Source organism: Carcharhinus amblyrhynchos, unplaced genomic scaffold, assembly GCF_965287045.1.
Source record: "Carcharhinus amblyrhynchos unplaced genomic scaffold, sCarAmb.v2.hapA scaffold_89, whole genome shotgun sequence".
Taxonomy (NCBI): domain Eukaryota; kingdom Metazoa; phylum Chordata; class Chondrichthyes; order Carcharhiniformes; family Carcharhinidae; genus Carcharhinus; species Carcharhinus amblyrhynchos.
In genome coordinates, this window is record NW_027649829.1 from 66,287 (window position 1) to 91,081 (window position 24,795).

The window sequence follows — 24,795 nt, forward strand, 5'->3', positions numbered from 1 at the left end:
TGAATTCTCTCAGACTGAAGGCCTTGATGCTTGTCTGTGTCAACTTTTATAAACATTCCTGTTTCTCTCACAGTAGTTGATGTGAATTTTAACCTGTATCCTTGTTAACTCCTTCACATGGCAATGAGTGAGGTATCAAAAGCTGAACATGGGCAGGAATACCTTGCGGACTGCGGGTTTGAGAGCACACGGTCCACAAGTCAGAAGGATGCTGACTGACCTCGGCTCCCCCCCTCTGCCGCTACTGTAATCTCTGTAACACCAACAACACATTGCATTCACATAACACCTTCAACACAGTAAACATCCCAGAGGCACTGCACAGGAGCGTAGATTGGACAGACTCTGATTCCCAGCTACGTGAAGAGATACTGGGGACAGGTGACCAAAAGCTGGGTCAAAGATGTAGGTTTTTAAGGAGTGTCTTAAAGATGGAGCCAGAAAGAGACAGAGAGAGAGGTGGAGAGCTTTAAGGAGGGAATTCCAGAGATTAGGGCCCGCGCACTGCCCACCTCCCCCCCCCCCCTCCCCCCCCCCACCACATCCACCACCACCACCACCACCACCTTCAGGCAGCTGAAGGCTGGAATCAGGGGATGCTCAAGAGGCTGGAATTGGAGGAATGCAGAAATCTCGGAGGGGTGTAGGAGCTGAAGGAGGTTATAGAGATTGGGAGGGGTGTAGGGGCTGGAGGAGGTTACAGAGATAGGGAGGGGTGTAGGGGCTGGAGGAGGTTACAGAGATAGGGAGGGGTGTAGGGGCTGGAGGGGGTTACAGAGATAGGGAGGGGTGTAGGGGCTGGAGGGGGTTACAGAGATAGGGAGGGGTGTAGGGGCTGGAGGAGGTTACAGAGATAGGGAGGGGTGTAGGGGCTGGAGGGGGTTACAGAGATAGGGAGGGGTGTAGGGGCTGGAGGGGGTTACAGAGATAGGGAGGGGTGTAGGGGCTGGAGGGGGTTACAGAGATTGGGAGGGTTGTAGGGGCTGGAGGAGGTTACAGATACAGAGGGTTGTAGGGGCTGGAGGAGGTTAGTGAGATGGGGAGGGTTCATAGAATTTATAGGATCCCCACAGTGCAGAAGGAGGCCATTCGGCCCACAGAGTCTGCACCAACAACAATCCCATCTAGGTTATATTCCCATGAATCTCATTTACCCTGCTAATCCCCCTGACACTGAGAGGCAATGGCCAAACAACCTAACCTGCGCATTTTTTGGATTGTGGGAGGAATCCGGAGGAAACCCCTGCAGACACGAAGAGAATGTGCAGACTCCACACAGAAAGTGACCCAGGTCCCTGGAGCTGTGAGGCAGCAGTGCTAACCACTGTGCTACCATGGGGGGATTGTTGTCAGTGCAGGCTTGATGGGCAGATTGGCCTCCTTTTGTAATGTAGGAGCTCTCCGATTCTATACAAAGTCAGCATTCCATTAGTCGGTCTGATGATTTACTGCACCTGTATGTGGCATTTTACAGACCTACGGATCCGAACCGCCAAATCGGACATCCACTGGCGTGAACCTCATCCCATCCAGAGAGTTCCCTGCTTTTCCCATTTTCCACTGGGGTAGGGAGAGAGTTCCGGATTTCCAATGCCCTTTGAGCGAGAGAATACGTCCTAACATTCCCCCCTCCTCAATGCTCCATTCCTCCTCTCCCGCACCCCCTTGCCTTGCTCTTGACTCCCCCCCAACCAGCGAAGAGGAAAGATTCTGCCCTTCGGCCCATTGGAGATCTGTCTTCCCTCCATTCCTGTCACATGGGGAAGTACTCTGACATCATAATGACTATGACATCACAGCACAATGAGTGGCCGAGGTTGCAGAGTGCGATGATGACATTGCCAGCTGGATCTTTACCAGCCTACTTCAGCTCTTGGGAGGGTTGTCGTCTCTCCTCAATTTCACTCACACCCTGTGCCAACACAACACCAACATTCTCGCCAAATGGCCATAACCAATCTCCCATGACCCTCGAGCGATTTGGATGGAGATGGCTGAAGGGGATGCATCTCTTCTTGAGTTGTCAAGAAGCGAAGGGTGAAGGGTGTTGTGGGGCAGGGACGGGAGGTGCTGGGCGCCATGCCGTCCAGAGACCCCTCCACCTTCCTCCATCTTGTCCTGGTGCTCGCCAGTACCCTCGGCAGCGCCCTCTCCTGTTACTCCTGTTTCGCCAAGAGCTCAGAGGCCTTCTGCACCAAGTACATGGGTCAGAGCATGATTGAGCTCCACCAGGCCCACTGCTGGCACCCTATCAGTGAGCTGATTGAGCAACATGAAGTTTACTGGCTGCGGGTCGGTAAGTGTCAGAGGGAAGGTGAACAAATTAGCCCAGGGAACCTTTAATGTGTGTGATGATACTGTGCCTTTAAGAAATGTGTTTGGGTCATGTTTTTTGTGCAGATTCTGTTTTAGCAGTTAGTTTCATTATCAATGCCATTTTGTCTGCATCCAGCAGCCCGATTGTTACTGCAGCAGGATAATTGCTCTTAATCACTAAAATGTTTGTTTTCATCTGTGATCTGGCAGGGCTGTTATTTTATTGTTTCTCCTTGGGGTTTACAGAGTGATGGATGATTAAGATTTGACAGTAAAAGTCATATGACTGGACAGGGTGAGGTTGCTAAGAGAAGCTCCATTCAGTTGCTGCTTGGGAACTGTAGAGAGAAGGAGCTCTTTCTCTCTCTGATGTGTGGAGATGAGGAACTGCCAGAAACTAGGTCTCTTTCATCAAAGTTCTGCTGTATGAGGAGATGTCTTTCTCTGGAAGCTGATGTATGGGAGTCAGAAGGCAGATGACTTCCATATCTGCCCAGAGAGTACAAAAGGCTGGAAATCTAGCATCTGTGAGAGCGTATCTGTTTTTGGTGTCAATTGATTCTGAAGTAGGATTTATGTCTATGGGGATATTGCTTAAATTGGAACTCTAGAGATAGATAGTTGTTAAAAATTATTGTCATGTTTAAGTATTTTATAAAAGTTGTGCTATTTCTTTCTGTTGTACTCTAGCTGTGTTTTAAATAAAGTATATTTTAATAAAAGCTTCCCAGTGGATCAGTCACAGTGGTGAAACATCTCAGGATGACCCTAACACCTGAATCAAAAAAAGTTAGGGTCTTGGTTCACTTTATCATACACCGTAGAGTTTCTGATCTGGTCCCCCGAGCTTGCTGAGTTTCCTGTTCCAACAATGTGAATCTTGAGAAGGGAAATCATGATTATATTTATCAATACTGTGGCGGAGGTGGGGGGTGGTTACTGATAACCAATGGACTCACTGCATCAAAACATTGCTTAAGAGCAGTTCAGAGTCTGGGAATCCTGCGGTGAGTAACTCACCTCCTGACTCCCAAACCCTGACACCGTCTACAAGGACACAAGTCAGGAGTGTGATGAAATACTCCCCACTTGCCTGGATGGGTGCAGCTCCAACAACACTCGAGAAGCTCGGCACCATCCAGGCCAAAGCAGCCCCGCTCGATCAACACGCTAACCACAAACACTCACTCCCTCCACCCCCAATGCACAGTGACAGCCGTGTGTACCATCTACAAGATGCACTGCAGCATCTGACCAAGGCTCCTTAGGCAGCACCTTCCAAACCCAGCACCTCTACCATCTAGAAGGACAAGGGCAGCAGATACCTGGGAACACCCCCCACCTGGAGTTTCCCCTCTAGTCACCCACCGTCCCGACTTGGAAGTATATCGGCTGTTCCTTCACTGTCGCTGGGTCTAAATCCTGGAACTCCCTCCCTAACAGCACGGTGGGTGTACCTACACCACACGGGGACTGCAGCGGGTTCAAGATGGCAGCTCACCCACCACCTTCCCAAGGGGGCAATTAGGGAGGGGGGGGTAAATGCTGGGGCTGGCCACAGGAGATTCTGTCCTCCCCTTCCTCTTCATTTCCCCCATCTCCATCTCCTTCCATTCCTTTCTCCCTCATGTGTTTATCCAGCTTCCTTCCTTAAACACATTGATAATATTCACCTCAGCCACTCCCCGTGGGAGCGAGTCCCACATTCACCCCACTCCCCGTGGGAGCGAGTCCCACATTCTCCCCCACTCCCCGTGGGAGCGAGTCCCACATTCTCCCCACTCCCCGTGGGAGCGAGTCCCACATTCTCCCCCACTCCCCGTGGGAGCGAGTCCCACATTCTCCCCACTCCCCGTGGGAGCGAGTCCCACATTCTCCCCACTCCCCTGGGAGCGAGTCCCACATTCTCCCCACTCCCCGTGGGAGCGAGTCCCACATTCTCCCCACTCCCCGTGGGAGCGAGTCCCACATTCTCCCCACTCCCCGTGGGAGCGAGTCCCACATTCTCCCCACTCCCCGTGGGAGCGAGTCCCACATTCTCCCCACTCCCCGTGGGAGCGAGTCCCACATTCTCCCCCACTCCCCGTGGGAGCGAGTCCCACATTCTCCCCACTCCCCGTGGGAGCGAGTCCCACATTCTCCCCACTCCCCTGGGAGCGAGTCCCACATTCTCCCCACTCCCCGTGGGAGCGAGTCCCACATTCTCCCCACTCCCCATGGGAGTGAGTCCCACATTCTCCCCACTCCCCGTGGGAGCGAGTCCCACATTCTCCCCACTCCCCATGGGAGCGAGTCCCACATTCTCCCCACTCCCCATGGGAGTGAGTCCCACATTCTCCCCACTCCCCATGGGAGTGAGTCCCACATTCTCCCCACTCCCCGCGGGAGCGAGTCCCACATTCTCCCCACTCCCCGTGGGAGCGAGTCCCACATTCTCCCCACTCCCCGTGGGAGTGAGTCCCACATTCTCCCCACTCCCCGTGGGAGCAAGTCCCACATTCTCCCCACTCCCCGTGGGAGTGAGTCCCACATTCTCCCCAGTCTCTGGGTAAGGGAGTTTCTCCTGAAGTCCCCATTGGATGAATTAGTGCCTGTTACACGTCAATGTCCCCCTCATTCTGCTCTCTCCCCTACACAAGGGGAAACATCTCCACGCCGATCCTATCGAAACCTTTTTCGGATTTTAAAGCCCTCGATCGGATCGCCCCCTTAGCCTTCTCTTTCCCAGGGAAAAGAGCCCCGGCCTTTTCAGCCTCTCCGGATGGCTCTGACCTCTCAATCCCGGGATTATTCTGGTTAAAGTATTCAATCGCTGGCTAGTTCAGACTCTTCCTGCTTTTTAATTCCTTGACCATTTTTTCCCTGTAGTTAGCAAGAGGCAGGACTGGGTGAATGTGGAGGCTGGGTTGTGGAGCTCTGGGATCGGATTAGAGGATTCCGTGACGATCTTAGCCCAGCAATGCTGACTCTTGTCTCCTTCTTGTTTTCCCAACATGGCAGCTGCCTCCGAGTACAAGAAGCTGAAATCGATTTACGAGGAAGCGTTGGATTTCATCAAGAAACGCAGGGCCCTCAAGCCTACAGGTAGGAGGGAGGATTCCTCCCCCCTCCGTTCGCAAGGCAGGGTGTTCCCGTGAGGGTGGAAAATCGGCGGGTGAGGGGAAATGGAGTTGGCACAGATTTGGGTTGGCACTGGGCAGGGGTGGGATGGGGGGAGCTGGATGGGCTGACTGGCCTCGAAGGGAAATCCAAAGGAGGGAGGGATTTTTGTGTTTATTCATTCGTGGGACATGGGCATCGCTGGCTGGCCAGCATTTATTGCCGATCCCTTAGGGTGGCCCAGTGGTTAGCACTGCTGCTCCACAGCTCCAGGGAGCTGGGTTCGATTCCCGCTTGGGTCACTGCTTGTGCGGAATCTGCACATTCTCCCCGTGTCTGCCTGGGTTTCCTCCGGGTGCTCCGGTTTCCTCCCACAGACTGAAAGACGTGCTGGTTAGGGTGCATTGACTTGGACAGGAGCTGGAGTGTGGCAACTAGGGGAATTTCACAGTAACTTCATTGCAGGGTTAAGGTAAGCCGACTTGTAACTAATAAATTAACTTTATTTGCCCATGGGCAGTTGAGAGCTGTGGCTCTGGAGTCACATGTAGGCCAGACCAGGTAAGGACGGCAGATTTCCTTCCCTAAAGGGAACCAAATGGGTTTTTCTAACAACCGCCAATGCTTTCATGGTCATTGTGTGGTCTGTGCTCTTCTTAGAATAGACACAGGCTCAACTGGTCGAAAATAGAACTTTGTTTATTGATCATCATTTAAAATTAACATGACATTACACCTTTGAGAGAAACCTCTCTCATCCTTCCCAACTCCAGCGAGTGTCGGCCTATTGTAACCTCATTTGGAGAATGGCCCCTGAATCTGCAGACCAAAGAACGTGGCCCCTCAGAATAAGGACAGGGTATCGCACAGAAGGAGGTCATCTGTCCCTCTCTTGACGTGCTAGTCCTTCGCTCTGACTGTCCAGTTAGTCCATCACGTACCTGCTCTCTGTCACCATCGATTACCCTGTGTTTGATTGGGTGATCCTGGTAACTGATCCATGCTCTCTCTGTCAATTGCTTAAGCCTGGATGTGGAGTCAGAGCAAACTGAAGGGACATTGCAGAGCCGGCACTGTAAGCATGGTTTCCGATGTTTCGTGATTGGAGATCTATTTAAATTAACCTGTTGTACATTTAGATACCAATGTTATCTCGACAATTCTCAAAAATGGATCAAACCTTCTCAAACCTCCATCGCTGATAAAATCTCTGATCTATTCATTTTCCCCTAGAATCGTACGCAAGTCTCCTGGACAGTGTGGAAAAGGAAGTCCTGCACAAAGTATACCAACTGAAAGAAGGTTTTTCCCCTGTACCTCCTTTTATACCCGACTGGTCTTCGGATCCCCATCTCCCCCCCTGCACAGTTCCAGTCTCCGTATCCCTCAGTTAGACCCACACTCGGGTCACTGTGCCCAGTTCCAGTTTCCATATCCCTCGGTTAGACCCACACTCGGAGCACCGTGCCCAGTTCCAGTCTCCATATCCCTCGGTTAGACCCACACTCGGAGCACCGTGCCCAGTTCCAGTCTCCATATCCCTCGGTTAGACCCACACTCGGAGCACTGTGCACAGTTCCAATCTCCATATCCCTCGGTTAGACCCACACTTGGAGCACTGTGCACAGTTCCAGTTTCCATATCCCTCGGTTAGACCCACACTCGGAGCACCGTGCCCAGTTCCAGTCTCCATATCCCTCGGTTAGACCCACACTCGGAGCACTGTGCACAGTTCCAGTCTCCATATCCCTCGGTTAGACCCACACTCGGAGCACTGTGCACAGTTCCAGTCTCCATATCCCTCGGTTAGACCCACACTCGGAGCACTGTGCACAGTTCAGGTCTCCGTATCCCTCGGTTAGACCCACACTCGGAGCACTGTGCACAGTTCCAGTCTCCATATCCCTCGGTTAGACCCACACTCGGAGCACTGTGCACAGTTCAGGTCTCCGTATCCCTCGGTTAGACCCACACTCGGAGCACTGTGCACAGTTCCAGTCTCCATATCCCTCGGTTAGACCCACACTCGGAGCACTGTGCACAGTTCCAGTCTCCATATCCCTCGGTTAAGCCTGATCGAGGTCTGTAAAATTCAGAAAGGGTTTCGATAGTGTCGATGAAGGTGCCCTTGTGTGAGCAAGAAACCAGAACTAGGGGCCATCGATATGTGACAGTCAGTAATAAATCCAGTGGGGAATTCAGGAGAAACTCCCTTACCCAGAGAGTGGGGAGAATGTGGGACTCGCTCCCACGGGGAGTGGGGAGAATGTGGGACTCGCTCCCACGGGGAGTGGGGAGAATGTGGGACTCGCTCCCATGGGGAGTGGGGGAGAATGTGGGACTCGCTCCCATGGGGAGTGGGGAGAATGTGGGACTCGCTCCCACGGGGAGTGGGGAGAATGTGGGACTCGCTCCCACGGGGAGTGGGGAGAATGTGGGACTCGCTCCCACGAGGAGTGGGGAGAATGTGGGACTCGCTCCCACGGGGAGTGGGGAGAATGTGGGACTCGCTCCCACGAGGAGTGGGGGAGAATGTGGGACTCACTCCCACAGGGAGTGGTTGAGGTGAATGGTATCGATGTATTTAAGGGAAATAGAAGGAGATGGGGGAGGGGGGTGGGTGGAGACTCGTGTGGAGCGGAAATGCCAGCACAGAGCAGAGGGACCGAATGGCCTGTCTCTGTGCTGTAATCTTAATCTAATCTACATTACCCTAAACTGGGTGAGAGGAGGTTCCTGAATATAATCTTTCTCTCTCTCTCTCTCTCTGTGCTGCAGCATCACCCTGTAACTACACCTGTGGTAAGTCTATTCATTTCTCCTTACAATAAATAACTTCATTTATCTAGCGCCTGTCACTCCCTCTGGACATCCCAAAGTGTTTCACAGCCAATGAAGGATAATGCGAGGTCAGTATTGTAACGTAGGGTGCGGAGTAGCCATTTTGTGCACAGCAAGATCCCATTGCTTTGGTAGCAATAATAGGAAAACAGGTTATGACTGGAAAGGGTGTAAATTGAATGAGGCGGATACTCAGCGAGATCTTGGAGTCCTCGTGCATCAGTCACTGGAAGTAAGCGTGCAGGTACAGCAGGTAGTAAAGAAGGGAAATGGTATGTTGGCCTTCATAGCGAGAGGATTTGAGAGATAGGGATAGGGATGTTTTGCTGCAATTGTACAGGGCGTTGGTGAGGCCACACCGGGAGTATTGTGTGCGGTTTTGGTCTCCTTATCTGAGGAAGGACGTCCTTGTTATAGAGGGAGCACAGCGAAGGTTTACCAGGCTGATTCCTGGGATGGCAGGTCTGTCATATGAGGAGAGACTGAGTGGGTTAAGATTATATTCACTGGAGTTTAGAAGAGAGGGGATCTGATAGAAACTTATAAACTTCTAACAGGGTTAGACAGGGTCGATTCAGAAAGAATGTTCCTGATGGTGGGGGTTCCAGAACCAGGGGTCAGTGTTTGAGGATAAGGGGTAAACCTTTTAGAACTGAGGGGAGGAGAAATTTCTTCACCCAGAGGGTGGGGAATGTGTGGAATTCACTCCCACAGAAAGTAGCTGAGGCCAAAACGTTGTGTGATTTCCGGAAGAAATTAGATATCGCTCTTGGGGCTAAAAGGGTCAAGGGATACTGGGGGAAGGAGGGGATCAGGACATTGAATTTGATGATCAGCCATGATCAGAATGAATGGCGAAGCAGGCTCAGAGGGCCGAATGGCCTCCTCCTGCTTCTAGTTATGTTTCTGAGTGAACAGCAATGTGAGAATGACCCAGATCATCTGTTTTACCAGTGATGCTGGTTGAGGGACAAATAATGTCTCTGGGACATTAGCCAGAGAGGAGGTTTTGACCCGTACCTCACATGGGCCCGGAGATTCTGTAGATGCTTAATGGTGATATCGCACTCACCAGCAAAAGAGCTGTCACAGCCACCAGTACTTATCCTACAAACATGTCCCACCTCTTCACAGAAGTGGAATTGGACAGAATTTGACCTTATGCCCCTTAAGGAGATATCAGAGAGAGAGTGTGAGGGGGAGAGGTTTAGGGAGGGAATTCTAGAGTCTAGGGCTCCCCAGGCAGCTGAAGACACGGCGGCCAATGGCGGAGCGATGGGAATCAGAGGATGCTCAAGAGGCTGGAATCAGAGGAACACAGAAATCATGGAGGGTTATAGAAGATAGCAGAGATAGGAAGGGTTGTAGGGGCTGGAGGAGGAAACAAAGAACAAAGGAACGAGTAGCTGGAGTCGGCCATCTGGCCCCTCGAGCCTGCTCCACCATTCACTAAGATCATGGCTGATCTTTTCGTGGACTCAGCTCCACTTACCCGCCCGCTCACCATGTTTGGGGCGGGTGGTCTTTGCGATGGGGGGATTCGGATTCAGAACCCCAGGGGCACACTGTGCGATTACAATCATTGTAATCTCGGAGAGAGTTAGAATCTGTAAAATAATATCGGTGAGTGCGGCAGTCACAGCAGCCCCCGTTTGTACAGGGTACAGTTCGTGACTTGTGGGTGACCTGTCAGTGGATAGGAACCATGGACGTTGCTGGGCCTAAGGCTTTGTGGGATCTTGCTGTCCCCAAAATGGCCACTGCAGGATCCTCCACTTTGTTCAGTTTGAGGTTCTGTGTGTTTCCCTGGGACGATCTGATAGAGACTCGGGTTACTGTCAATCTTGCTGCCTCCTGTTACTAACCTTCTCTTCCACAGGGATCAACATGGAATCCTTTTACTTTGATTGCCGCTTCTGTCGGATGAAAGGTTGTGAAGGCATCTCCTTCGAGTGTCCAAGTAGGTCCGCAATATCCAATTATTGAACTGGTAACGCACAGATATAGCAGCATCATCTCTCAGGCTTCCAGGCAACTATGTACAACAAGGCAGCTTACTAAGTACTGACACACTCCCCGGGGATTCCCCCCCTGTAAATACTGACACACTCCCCAGGGATTCCCCTCTGTAAATACTGACACACTCCCCGGGGATTCCCCCTGTAAATACTGACACACTCCCCAGGGATTTCCCCTGTAAATACTGACACAATCCCCGGGGATTCCCCTCTGTAAATACTGACACACTCCCCGGGGATTTCCCCTGTAAGTACTGACACACTCCCCAGGAATTCCCCCTGTAAATACTGACACACTCCCCAGGGAATCGCCCCCTGTAAATACTGACACACTCCCCGGGTATTCCCCCCTGTAAATACTGACACACTCCCCGGGGATTCCCCCCTGTAAATACTGACACACTCCCCGGGGATTCCCCCCTGTAAATACTGACACACTCCCCGCGGATTCCCCCCCTGTAAATACTGACACACCACCCGGGGATTCCCCCCTGTAAATACTGACACACTCACCAGGGATTCCCCCTGTAAATACTGACACACTCCCTGGGGATTCCCCCCTGTAAATACTGACACACTCCCTGGGGATTCCCCCCTGTAAATACAGACACACTCCCCGCGGATTCCCCCCCCTGTAGATACTGACACACTCACCAGGGATTCCCCCTGTAAATACTGACACACTCCCCGGGGATTCCCCCCCTGTAAATACTGACACACTCCCCGGGAATTCCCCCTGTAAATACTGACACACTCCCCGGGGATTCCCCCTGTAAATACTGACACACTCCCCGGGGATTCCCCTCTGTAAATACTGACACACTCCCCGGGGATTCCCCCTGTAAATACTGACACACTCCCCAGGGATTCCCCCCTGTAAATATTGATACACTCCCCGGGGACTCCCCCCTGTAAATATTGACACACTCCCCGGGGATTCCCCCCTGTAAATACTGACACACTCCCCGGGGATTCCCCCTGTAAATACTGACACACACCCCAGGGAATCACCCCCTGTAAATACTGACACACTGCCTGGGGATTCCCCCTGTAAATACTGACACACTCCCCAGGGAATCACCCCCTGTAAATACTGACACACTCCCCGGGGATTCCCCCTGTAAATACTGACACACACCCCAGGGAATCACCCCCTGTAAATACTGACACACTCCCTGGGGATTAACCCCCCCCTGTAAATACTGACACACTCCCCGGGGATTCCCCCCCTGTAAATACTGACACACTCCCCGGGGACTCCCCCCCGTAAATACTGACACACTCCCCGGGGATTCCCCCTGTAAATACTGACACACTCCCCGGGGATTCCCCCCCGTAAATACTGAAACACTCCCCGGGGATTCCCCCTGTAAATACTGACACACTCCCCGGGGATAACCCCCCCCTGTAAATACTGACACATTCCCCGGGGATTCCCCCCCTGTAAATACTGACACACTCCCAGGGGATTCCCCCCTGTAAATACTGACACACTCCCCGGGGATTCCCCCCTGTAAATACTGACACACTCCCTGGGGATTCCCCCTGTAAATACTGACACACTCCCCGGGGATTCCCCCTGTAAATACTGACACACTCCCCGGGGATTCCCCCTGTAAATACTGACACACTCCCCGGGGATTCCCCCCTGTAAATACTGACACACTCCCTGGGGATTCCCCCTGTAAATACTGACACACTCCCCGGGGATTCCCCCCTGTAAATACTGACACACTCCCCGGGGATTCCCCCCTGTAAATACTGACACACTCCCTGGGGATTCCCCCTGTAAATACTGACACATTCCCCGGGGATTCCCCCCCGTAAATACTGACACACTCCCCGGGGATTCCCCCCTGTAAATACTGACACACTCCCTGGGGATTCCCCCCTGTAAATACTGACACACTCCCTGGGGATTCCCCCTGTAAATACTGACACACTCCCTGGAGATTCCCCCTGTAAATACTGACACACTCCCCGGGGATTCCCCCTGTAAATACTGATCCACTCCTCAGGGATTCCCCCCTGTAAATACTGACACACTCCCCAGGGATTCCCCCCCTGTAAATACTGACACACTCCCCAGGGACTCCCCCCCTGTAAATACTGACACACTCCCCAGGGATTCCCCCCCTGTAAATACTGACACACTCCCCAGGATTCCACCCTGTAAATAATGACACATTTCCCTGCTTTCTCCCCCTACCTCAGGGGAATCAGAAAAATTATTCCTCTTTCTTAAATAGCTGGTGGCACAGGGGTTAGCACTGCTGCCTCACAGCTCCAGGGACCTGGGTTTGATCCCTGGCTTGGATCACTGTCAGGGCAGAGTCTGTACAATCTCTCCATGTCTGCGTGGGTTTCCTCTGGGTGCTCTGATTTCCTCCCGCAGTCCAAAGATGTGTGGATTAGGTGCATTGGCCTTACTGAATTGCCCCTTAGTGGCCTGGGATGTGTAGATTTGAGGGATTAGCAGGGTGAATATGTGGGGTTATAGGGATAGGATATGGGGATATGTAGATTTGAGGGATTAGCAGGGTGAATATGTGGGGTTATGGGGGTAGGGCCCGGGTGGGATTGTTGTCGGTGCAGACTCGATGGGCCGAATGGCCTCCTTCTGCACTGTAGAGATTCTATGATTCATTCTATGATTCCATGTCTTGGCCTCCACAGCCTCCTGGTACAGCAGGCAGGAGAGAAGGCAAATGATATGTTGGCCTTCACAGCGAGAGGATTTGAGTATAGGATGTTTTGCTGCAATTGTCTAGGGTGTTGGTGAGGCCACAGCTGGAGTATTGTGTGCAGTTTTGGTCTCCTTATCTGAGGAAGGATGTCCTCGCTGTAGAGGAAGCGCAGCAAAGATTTCCCAGACTGATTCCTGGGTTGGCAGGTCTGTCATAGGAGGAGAGATTAAGTCAGTTAAGATTGTATTCACAGGAGTTTAGAAGAGTGAGGGGGATCTCAAAATTCTAACAGGGTTAGACAGGGTAGATTCAGAAAGAATGTTCCTGATGGTGGGGGAGTCCAGAACTCAGGGTCATCGAACCATAGAAAATTACAGCACAGAAACAGGCCCTTTGGCCCTTCTTGTCTGTGCTGAACCATTTTTCTACCTAGTCCCACTGACCTGCACTTGGACCATATCCCTCCACACCCCTCTCATCCATGAACCCATCCAAGTTTTTCTTAAATGTTAAAAGTGACCCTGCATTTACCACTTTATCCGGCAGCTCACTCCATACTCCCACCTCCCTCTGTGTGAAGAATCCCCCCCTAATATTCCCTTTAAACTTTTCCCTCTTCACTCTTAACCCATGCCCTCTAGTTTTTTTCTCCCCTAGCCTCAGTGGAAAAAGCCTGCTTGCATTCATTCTTTCTATACCCGTCGTAATCTTATACACATCCATCAAATCTCCCCTCATTCTTCTACGCTCCAGGGAATAAAGTCCTAACCTATTCAATCTCTCTCTGTAACTCAGCTTCTCAAGTCCCGGCAACATCCTTGTGAACCTTCTCTGCACTCTTTCAACCTTATTAATATCCTTCCTGTAATTAGGTGACCAAAACTGTACACAATACTCTAAATTCGGCCTCACCAATGCCTTATACAACCTCACCATAACACTCCAACTTTTATACTCAATACTCCGATTTGTTTGAGGATAAGGGGTAAACTTTTCAGGACTGAGGGGAGGAGAAATTTCTTCCCCCAGAGGGTGGGGAATGTGTGGAATTCACTCCCACAGAAAGTAGTTGAGGCCAAAACGTTGTGTGATTTCAGGAAGAAATTAGATATAGCTATATGGGGGATATTATGGGGGAAAGAGGAGAATCAGGATATTGAATTTGATGATCAGCCATGATCAAAATGAATGGCGGAACGGGATTGAAGGGCTGAATGGCCTCCTCCTGCTTCTAGTTTCTGTGTTTCTCTGCCAAAGAAAACAGGTTCTGTCCGTTTCGGTCCTCTCCCCCCCACAACACCCGCCGCCCCCCTGTGTCCCGAGACTGTGACCCCGGTTCTAGATCCCCCGTCAGACCTTTCTTATTCATTCATGGGACATGGGCGTTGCTGGTTGGCCAACATTTATTTCCCATTCCCAGTTGCCCTTGAACTGAGTGCCCTGTTTGGGCCATTTCAGAGGGCAGTTGAGAGTCAACCACATTGCTGTGGCTCTGGTGTCCCATGTAGGCCAGACCAGGTAAGGACGGCAGATTTCCTTCCCTAAAGAAAACCAGATGGGTTTTCCTGACAATGGTTTCATGGTCATCAGTAGATTCTTAATTCCAGATATTTTTTATTAAATTCAAATTCCACTACCTGCCGTGACGGGATTCGAACCCAGGTCGCCAGAACATTGAGATGAAAGCAAAATACTGCAGATGCCGGGATCTGAAACAAAAACAGAAAATGCTGGAAGATCCCAGCAGGTCTGACAACATCTGTGGGGAGAGAATAGAGCCAATGTTTTGAGTCTGTATGACCCTGCGTCAGAACATTAGCTGAGTTTCTGAATTATAGTCCAGCAATAATACCAGTAGACCACCTTGAATGTTAAAGGAGGTTAACAGGTTCAGCGTAGAGGGGATGCTCCCCCTTGTTGGACAAGCGGCCTGGTCTTAGACCGAGAGATGGCAGATTTAAAATAGAAATGAGGGGGAATTTCTTCACCTAAATAGTCGTGAGTTTGTGGCATTCTCTACCCCGAGTGCAGTGAACACCAGAGCACTAAACACACTTAAGGAGGAGATCAATACATTTTTAATAGTAGTGGGACAAAGGATTGTGGGGAACGGGCAGGAAAGTGGCATTGAAGCTGATATGAGATCAGCCATGCTTGTACTAAATGACAGTATTGAGGGGATGAATGGACAGATGCCAGAATACCAAATTTCAAAGGGATTTGTTCTGTTTTGATTGAATTGAATTTGATTTGATTTATTATTGTATTGCGATACAGTGAAAAATATTGTTTCTTGCGCATTATTCAGACAAAGCATACCATTCATAGAGTGAAGAAGGAAAGGAGAGAGTGCAGAATATAATGTTACAGGCACAGATAAGTTGTAGAGAAAGATCAGCTTAATATAAAGTAGGTCCGTTCAAAAGTCTGACAGCAGCAGGGAAGAAGCTGTTCTTGAGTCGGTTGGTACGTGACCTCAGACTTTTGTATCTTTTTCCCAACAGAAGAAGGTGGAAGAGAGAATGTCCAGAGTGTGTGGGATCCTTAATTATGCTGGCTGCTTTTCCCGAGGCAGCAGGAAGTGTAGACAGAGTCAGTGGATGGGAGACTGGTTTGCGTGATGGATTGGGCTACATTCACGATCCTTTGTAGTTTTTTGAGGTCTTGGGCAGAGCAGGAGCCCATACCAAGCTGTGATACAACCAGAAAGAATGCTTTCTACGGGGCATCTGTAAAAATTGGTGAGAGTCGTAGTGGACATGCCAAATTTCCTTAGTCTTCTGAGAAAGTCAAGTCGTCGGTGGGCTTACACTGTATGAGGAAAAGGCTGATGATTGGTCCACAAGTTTTTGATTGGTCAAAAGGTTGGCATGGAAGATCTACCAAGGAAGTCTTCATGGCAATCTCTTGACCAATCAGAGTGGACATGCCAACCAATCAGCACCCTTCTGCCCTTTAGCAGAAGCTGTCACTTCCTTTGAAATTTGGTATTCTTGTGTGTGTCCTGATGAATGGCTTCATCTCATGTCTCAGCAAAACCTTTCTTGAAGCCTCATCAGGAGCCAGTGATTAGTGTGCCCTGACCCACTGTGATAGCATTTGTTCCATTGGTTATCTCATGCCGGGGAAATCCAGTCTAACTTGTCCATTCTTGTCCGTTCCTGCAGTTAAAGATGTAACGGTGAAGGAGACTAGCCATGTGTCTCTGAAATGTCAGTCCAACTTTACAATCCCCAAGTTTGACACAATCACATGGATGTACGCTTCTCATGTGAGTTTTTGACCTTCAACCTTCGTTCTTTTGCTTTCAAAGTTCTCGCTTTCCAATTTCCTAAATCTAATCTACACCCCACCCCACTCTCCCTCCCCGCACCCCCATTGGTCAAAATCTAATCTACACCCCTCCCCACTCTCCCTCCCCACACCCCCATTGGTCTAAATCTAATCTACACCCCTCCCCACTCTCCCTCCCTGCACCCCCATTGGTCACAATCTAATCTACACCCCTCCCCACTCTCCCTCCCTGCACCCCCATTGGTCACAATCTAATCTACACCCCTCCCCACTCTCCCTCTCCGCACCCCCATTGGTCAAAATCTAATCTACACCCCCTCCCCACTCTCCCCACACCCCCATTGGTCACAATCTAATCTACACCCCTCCCCACTCTCCCTCCCTGCACCCCCATTGGTCACAATCTAATCTACACCCCCTCCCCACTCTCCCTTCCCGCACCCCCATTGGTCACAATCTAATCTACACCCCCTCCCCACTCTCCCTTCCCGCACCCCCATTGGTCAAAATCTAATCTACGCCCCGCCCCACTCTCCCTCCTCACACACCCATTGGTCAAAATCTAATCTGCACTCCTCCCCACTACCCCCCCCGCCACGCCCCCATTGGTCAACATCTAATCTACACTCTTCCGCACTCTCCCTCCCCATGCACCCATTGGTCAAAATCTAATCTATACCCCTCCCCATGCCCCCATTGGTCAAAATCTAATCTATACCCTGCCCCACTCCCCCGCCCCACGCCCCCATTGGTCAAAATCTAATCTACACCCCTCCCCATGCCCCCATTGGTCAAAATCTAATCTGCACCCTGTCCCACTCCCCCGTCTCCACGCCCCCATTGGTCAAAGCCTGATTTACACCCCTCCTCCCTCCCCTTCCCCCCACCCCAATGGTCAAAGCCTAATTTACACCCCTCCTCCCTGCCCTACGCCCCCAGTGGTCAAAGTACAACACACCTCTCGTACTGTGAGCAGTGCCACAGGCCCTCTGTACAAAGATGTAAGAGATAGGAGCAGTCATAGGCCATTCTGCCCATTGATTCTGCTTGCCCAGTCAATTAAACCATGGGATCTCCTTGTGGTTGCTACTCCACGTTTCCTGCAAGTCTTCCCTTAGCCCCATCCCAGTCAATTAGAAGCCTCTCTAACTCAGTCTCGAATATAAACAATGACCCACGCCTCACCCTGGGGCAGAGAATTAGCCAGATAAATCACCTTCTGAGAGGAGAAATTTCTCCTCATCTTACCTGGGAGATCACTCATTGTGAAACTGTTCTCCCTCGATCCAGATTCCCTCCCACGAGGAGGGAACATCCTCCCAGAATCCACTGCAAAACTCTATCTAACTCTACGTAACTCTAACTCTATATAACACCATACAGCTCTGTATATAAATCTATATAACACCGTACAGCTCTGTATATAACCCTATATAACTCTGTATTGCTCTGTATATAACTCAATATAACACTGTACAGCTCTGTATATAACTCGATATAACACTGTACAGCTCTGTATATAACCCTATATAACACTGTACAGCTCTGTATCTAACTCTATATAACACTGTACAGCTCTGTATATAACCCTATATAACACCGTACAGCTCTGTATATAACTCGATATAACACTGTACAGCTCTGTATATAACCCTATATAACACTGTACAGCTCTGTATCTAACTCTATATAACACTGTACAGCTCTGTATATAACCCTATATAACACTGTACAGCTCTGTATATAACTCTATATAACACTGTACAGCTCTGTATATAACCCTATATAACACTGTATAGCTCTGTATATAACTCGATATAACACTGTACAGCTCTGTATATAACACTACATAACACTGTACAGCTCTGTATATAACTCTATCTAACTCCATATAATGCTGTACAGCTCTGTATATAACTCTATATAACACTGTACAGCTCTGTATATAACTCTATATAACACTGTACAGTTCTGTATATAACTATATAACACTGTACAGCTCTGTATATAACACTACATAACACTGTACAGCTCTGTATATAATTCTATCTAACTGTATATAATACTGTACAGCTCTGTATCTAACTCTATATAACATAAGAACATAATAAGAACATAAGAAATAGGAGCAGGAGTAGGCCATCTAGCCCTTCGAGCCTGCCCCGCCATTCAATAAGATCATGGCTGATCTGTCGTGGCTCAGTTCCACTTTCCCGCCCTCTCCCCATAACCCTTAATCCCCTCTCTTATCAAGAACCCATCAACCTGCTTCTTAAAAATATTTAGCGAGGCAGCCTCCACCACTTCAACGGGCAGAGAATTCCAGAGATTCACCACCCTTTGAGTGAAGAAGTTCCTCCTCAACTCCGTTCTAAACCGCCTCCCCTTTATCTTGAGGCTGTGCCCCCTAGTCCTACTGTCTTTTTTGAGCGGGAAGAGTCTCTCCACCTCTATCCTATCCATCCCATTCATCATCTTATACGTCTCAATGAGATCTCCCCTCATTCTTCTAAACTCTAACGAGTACAAGCCTAGTTTATTCAGCCTCTCCTCATAGCTCAATCCCCTCAACTCCGGTATCAGCCTAGTAAACCTCCTCTGCACTCCCTCCAGGGCCAAAATATCCTTGCGCAGGTGCGGCGCCCAAAACTGCACACAGTACTCCAGCTGCGGCCTCACCAATGCCCTATACAGCTGCAGCAAGACCTCCCTACTTTTATATTCAATCCCCCTCGCTATGAAGGCCAGCATCCCATTCGCCTTCCTGACCACCTGCTGCACCTGCAAGCTGGGTTTTTGCGACTCATGCACAAGGACCCCGAGGTCCCTCTGCACCGTCGCCTGCTGCAGTTTTTCGCCACGTAAGTAATAGTCCTTCCTACCATTCTTCCTACCAAAGTGGACCACCTCACACTTGCCAACATTAAATTCCATTTGCCATTTCCTGGCCCATTCGCCCAGCCTATCTAGATCCTTCTGCAGACTCTCCACACCCTCCGCACAATTTGCCTTTCCCCCAATCTTGGTGTCATCAGCAAATTTCGACACCCTGCACTCGGTTCCCTCCTCCAGATCATCTATATAAATGGTAAATAGCTGAGGCCCCAGCACCGACCCCTGGGGCACCCCACTAGTCACCAACCGCCAATCCGAATAGCACCCATTGACCCCCACTCTCTGCCTCCTATTTGACAACCAATCCTCTATCCACGCTAACACCCTACCCCCAACTCCATGTCCCCTGACCTTCTGCAATAACCTCTTGTGAGGTACCTTGTCAAACGCCTTCTGAAAATCCAGAAAGACCACATCCACCGGCTCTCCTCTATCCACTGCCCTAGACACATCCTCATAGAACTCCAGTAAATTTGTCAGACACGACTTCCCTTTAATGAAACCGTGTTGCGTCTGCCCTATCAAGCAATTCCCTTCAAGATGCCTCGCAATATAACACTGTACAGCTCTGTATATAACTCTATATAACACTGTACAGCTCTGTATCTAACTCTATATAACACTGTACAGCTCTGTATATAACACTACATAACACTGTACAGCTCTGTATATAACTCTATCTAACTGTATATAATACTGTACAGCTCTGTATCTAACTCTATATAACACTGTACAGCTCTGTATATAACTCTATATAACACTGTACAGCTCTGTATATAAGTCTATATAATACTGTACAGCTCTGTATCTAACTCTATCTAACTGTATATAATACTGTACAGCTCTGTATCTAACTCTATCTAACTGTATATAATACTGTACAGCTCTGTATCTATCTCGAGCTGTATAACTTTATAACTCATACCATTACAGATCAGGACAGATGTGATTGCACAGTTTAAGGTTCTACACTCCGGTGACGATGATACAATCAGCATTCACCACGTTAAGATGACGAACGCTGGCACCTACGCCTGTGACGTCATCAAAACAAATTTAGTCTTACTGAGGCGATTCTTTTATCTCATTGGTTAGTCTCGCTGAAATTGTTCTTCCTCCCTCTGTCTCTCTCTCTCTATCTCACCCTCTCGCTCGGTCTCTCTCTCTCTCTTATTCTGTCTCTCTATCTCTCTCTTATTCTGTCTCTCTCTGTCTCTCTCTTACTGTGTGTCTCTCTCTCTGTCTGTCTATCTCCGCGTCTCTGTCCCTTACTCTATCTCACTATCTCTCTCCCTCAGTCACGCTTTCTCTGTCGCTCCTTTTATCCCTTTCTCCCTTTTCCTCTTGCTGTTTCTGTGTCAATCTTTCTCCGTCAGAGAGATTGTGCTGCACTGTCAGAGGGTCAGTACTGAGGGAGTGCTGCACTGTCAGAGGGTCAGTGCTGAGGGAGTGCCGCACTGTCAGAGGGACAGTGCTGAGGGAGTGCCGCACTGTCAGAGGGTCAGTGCTGAGGGAGCGCCGCACTGTCAGAGGGACAGTGCTGAGGGAGTGCCGCACTGTCAGAGGGTCAGTGCTGAGGGAGTGCCGCACTGTCAGAGGGTCAGTGCTGAGGGAGTGCCGCACTGTCAGAGGGACAGTACTGAGGGAGTGCCGCACTGTCAGAGGGTCAGTACTGAGGGAGTGCCGCACTGTCAGAGGGTCAGTGCTGAGGGAGTGTCGCACTGTCAGAGGGTCAGTGCTGAGGGAGTGCCGCACTGTCAGAGGGACAGTACTGAGGGAGTGCCGCACTGTCAGAGGGTCAGTACTGAGGGAGTGCCGCACTGTCAGAGGGTCAGTGCTGAGGGAGTGCCGCACTGTCAGAGGGTCAGTACTGAGGGAGTGCCGCACTGTCAGAGGGTCAGTGCTGAGGGAGTGCCGCACTGTCAGAGGGTCAGTGCTGAGGGAGTGCCGCACTGTCAGAGGGTCAGTACTGAGGGAGTGCCGCACTGTCAGAGGGTCAGTGCTGAGGGAGTGCCGCACTGTCAGAGGGTCAGTGCTGAGGGAGTGCCGCACTGTCAGAGGGTCAGTACTGAGGGAGTGCCGCACTGTCAGAGGGTCAGTACTGAGGGAGTGCTGCACTGTCAGAGGGTCAGTGCTGAGGGAGTGCCGCACTGTCAGAGGGACAGTGCTGAGGGAGTGCCGCACTGTCAGAGGGTCAGTGCTGAGGGAGCGCCGCACTGTCAGAGGGACAGTGCTGAGGGAGTGCCGCACTGTCAGAGGGTCAGTGCTGAGGGAGTGCCGCACTGTCAGAGGGTCAGTGCTGAGGGAGTGCCGCACTGTCAGAGGGACAGTACTGAGGGAGTGCCGCACTGTCAGAGGGTCAGTACTGAGGGAGTGCCGCACTGTCAGAGGGTCAGTGCTGAGGGAGTGTCGCACTGTCAGAGGGTCAGTGCTGAGGGAGTGCCGCACTGTCAGAGGGACAGTACTGAGGGAGTGCCGCACTGTCAGAGGGTCAGTACTGAGGGAGTGCCGCACTGTCAGAGGGTCAGTGCTGAGGGAGTGCCGCACTGTCAGAGGGTCAGTACTGAGGGAGTGCCGCACTGTCAGAGGGTCAGTGCTGAGGGAGTGCCGCACTGTCAGAGGGTCAGTGCTGAGGGAGTGCCGCACTGTCAGAGGGTCAGTACTGAGGGAGTGCCGCACTGTCAGAGGGTCAGTGCTGAGGGAGTGCCGCACTGTCAGAGGGTCAGTGCTGAGGGAGTGCCGCACTGTCAGAGGGTCAGTACTGAGGGAGTGCCGCACTGTCAGAGGGTCAGTACTGAGGGAGTGCCGCACTGTCAGAGGGTCAGTACTGAGGGAGTGCCGCACTGTCAGAGGGTCAGGGCTGAGGGAGTGCCGCACTGTCAGAGGGTCAGTGCTGAGGGAGTGCCGCACTGTCAGAGGGTCAGTACTGAGGGAGTGCCGCACTGTCAGAGGGTCAGTGCTGAGGGAGTGCCGCACTGTCAGAGGGTCAGTGCTGAGGGAGTGCCGCACTGTCAGAGGGTCAGTACTGAGGGAGTGCCGCACTGTCAGAGGGTCAGTACTGAGGGAGTGCCGCACTGTCAGAGGGTCAGTACTGAGGGAGTGCCGCACTGTCAGAGGGTCAGGGCTGAGGGAGTGCCGCACTGTCAGAGGGTCAGTACTGAGGGAGCGCCGCACTGTCAGAGGGACAGTACTGAGGGAGTGCCGCACTGTCAGAGGGTCAGTACTGAGGGAGTGCCGCACTGTCAGAGGGTCAGTACTGAGGGAGTGCCACACTGTCAGAGGGTCAGTGCTGAGGGAGTGCCGCACTGTCAGAGGGTCAGTACTGAGGGAGTGCCGCACTGTCAGAGGGTCAGTGCTGAGGGAGTGCCGCACTGTCAGAGGGTCAGTGCTGAGGGAGTGCCGCACTGTCAGAGGGTCAGTACTGAGGGAGTGCCGCACTGTCAGAGGGTCAGTGCTGAGGGAGTGCCGCACTGTCAGAGGGTCAGTGCTGAGGGAGTGCCGCACTGTCAGAGGGTCAGTACTGAGGGAGTGCCGCACTGTCAGAGGGTCAGTGCTGAGGGGACACTGATCTCGGTGCTGACAGATTGGAACATGCGAAGTATTCGGCTCAGCGCTAAGCTGCCGGCTTCTTGGGTGGGATTAGACCCTGCTTTCCCCTTTGTCAGTGTGAATCCCTGGCGGGTTCTGTACAGCACAGAGCGCCGGAGGTTCATCCCATGAAGTACGCCCGGAAAATCAGCGACAAAACCTCTCAGCGGCAAGGGCGCATTGGGCAGTTTGATTTGTTTGGGGAATTTCAGCCCCAGTGTCTGTCAGGCTGGGAAATTAAACCGAGGCTCTGGGCTGCCCCTCGGGTAACAGATCCCACGGTCAGTAATTGGAAGAGGTGGGGGTTTGTGTGGAGAGAGGGGGGGATTTCTCCCCAGTGTCCTGGGGCGCTGTTTATCCATCACCGAGTATCACTGAATACAAACTGATGATCTGGATTGTTGTTACATTGCTGTGCATGGGATCTTGCTGTGCGTATATTGACTTTCCAGTGTGGGAACATTAGTGAACGTAAAATACTTTGAGGCGAAGCTGAGGGACACTCAGCCCTCTTGTTCTGTCACTCCCTCCACCTCGGTAGTCACCCGCAGCACTCTGCAAAGCAGCATCGACCTCCAGGGAATGTTCCGAGATGTTTTACTGGAAAAGCGGACAACACTGAGAACTCCCACCGCCAGACCCATCCCGCCTCCGGATCAGCAGATCGACAAACAGACCGAATCCCAGCTCACGGCCGCCATCGCCATGGCAACGCTCCTCGTAGCTTTGCTTGGAATGTGAGTAAATCGATTTTCCCCATTGAGTCCACAGAATCAGACCATTTGGCCCATCCGGGTTCCTGTCCCACACCAGCCTTCTCCCTGCTCCCCCCAGCAATCTTCCCCCATCACCATCCCCTTCTATTCTTTCTCCCTCCTGAGTTTAATCAGCTTCCCCCCTGAAACACATCAATACTATTCACCTCATCAACTCCTCGTGGGAGCGAGTCCCACATTCTCCCCACTCCCCGTGGGAGTGAGTCCCACATTCTCCCCACTCCCCGTGGGAGCGAGTCCCACATTCTCCCCACTCCCCGTGGGAGTGAGTCCCACATTCTCCCCACTCCCCATGGGAGCGAGTCCCACATTCTCCCCACTCCCCGTGGGAGTGAGTCCCACATTCTCCCCCACTCCCCGTGGGAGCGAGTCCCACATTCTCCCCACTCCCCGTGGGAGCGAGTCCCACATTCTCCCCACTCCCCGTGGGAGTGAGTCCCACATTCTCCCCACTCCCCGTGGGAGTGAGTCCCACATTCTCCCCACTCCCCGTGGGAGCGAGTCCCACATTCTCCCCACTCCCCGTGGGAGTGAGTCCCACATTCTCCCCCACTCCCCGTGGGAGCGAGTCCCACATTCTCCCCACTCCCCGTGGGAGTGAGTCCCACATTCTCCCCCACTCCCCGTGGGAGGGAGTCCCACATTCTCCCCACTCCCCGTGGGAGCGAGTCCCACATTCTCCCCACTCCCCGTGGAGCGAGTCCCACATTCTCCCCACTCCCCGTGGGAGCGAGTCCCACATTCTCCCCACTCTCTGGGTAAAGAGGTTTCTCCTGATTTCCCGGTTGGATTTATTAATGACTGTGACATGTCGATGTCCCCCTCATTCTGATCTCTCCCCGTCACAGGGAGAAACAGCCCTACTCCGACCTATCGCAATCCTTTCCCAATCTTCCCTCGATCGGGTCACACCACACCAATCCACCCCCCCCGCCCCGTCCCACCCCTCCTCCCCCCCAGCCTTCTCTTTCCCAAAGAAAAGAGCCCCTCCTGTTTAGCCTTCTGATTCTGACCTCTCAGTCCTGGGATCATGCTGTGTAATTTGTGTTTCGCAATCTTTGCAACATCCCGAGAATGAGTGAGGCGTTATGCCAATGCAGGTTTTTTCCATTCTGTCCCCTCAGTGCTATTTACCGATGGTCAACAAGGGTAACGTGAGACATGTGCAGGGAGTGGGACGTAAAGAAAGCCCAGACTGTGATGGTCCCCACAGTCGAACAGCTGCAGTAAGACAAAGGGATGAGGATGGACAAGAAGCCAGGATCTCAGGACTGCCTTCAG

At 51.5% G+C, this 24,795-nt stretch overlaps 1 protein-coding gene across 1 annotated transcript; it reads left to right on the plus strand.

The window, feature by feature from the left end:
• The first annotated feature begins 1,231 nt into the window (after positions 1-1,231).
• LOC145338032 (sperm acrosome membrane-associated protein 6-like) lies at positions 1,232-24,795 on the plus strand. The gene is made up of 9 exons (XM_080182802.1): positions 1,232-2,296; positions 5,317-5,400; positions 6,649-6,717; positions 8,194-8,217; positions 10,136-10,216; positions 16,129-16,232; positions 20,084-20,240; positions 23,280-23,475; positions 24,639-24,795. The coding sequence occupies exons 1-9, from the start codon at positions 2,080-2,082 to the stop codon at positions 24,670-24,672; spliced, it is 966 nt and encodes a 321-aa protein (XP_080038928.1). The 5' UTR covers positions 1,232-2,079; the 3' UTR covers positions 24,673-24,795.

Coding starts and splice junctions, on each gene's coding strand:
- LOC145338032 (XM_080182802.1), top strand. CDS start 2,080: ATGCCGTCCAGAGACCCCTCCACCTTCCTCCATCTTGTCCTGGTGCTC. Junction 2,297..5,316: donor AGTTTACTGGCTGCGGGTCG/GTAAGTGTCAGA, acceptor CCAACATGGCAG/CTGCCTCCGAGTACAAGAAG. Junction 8,218..10,135: donor ACCCTGTAACTACACCTGTG/GTAAGTCTATTC, acceptor TCTCTTCCACAG/GGATCAACATGGAATCCTTT.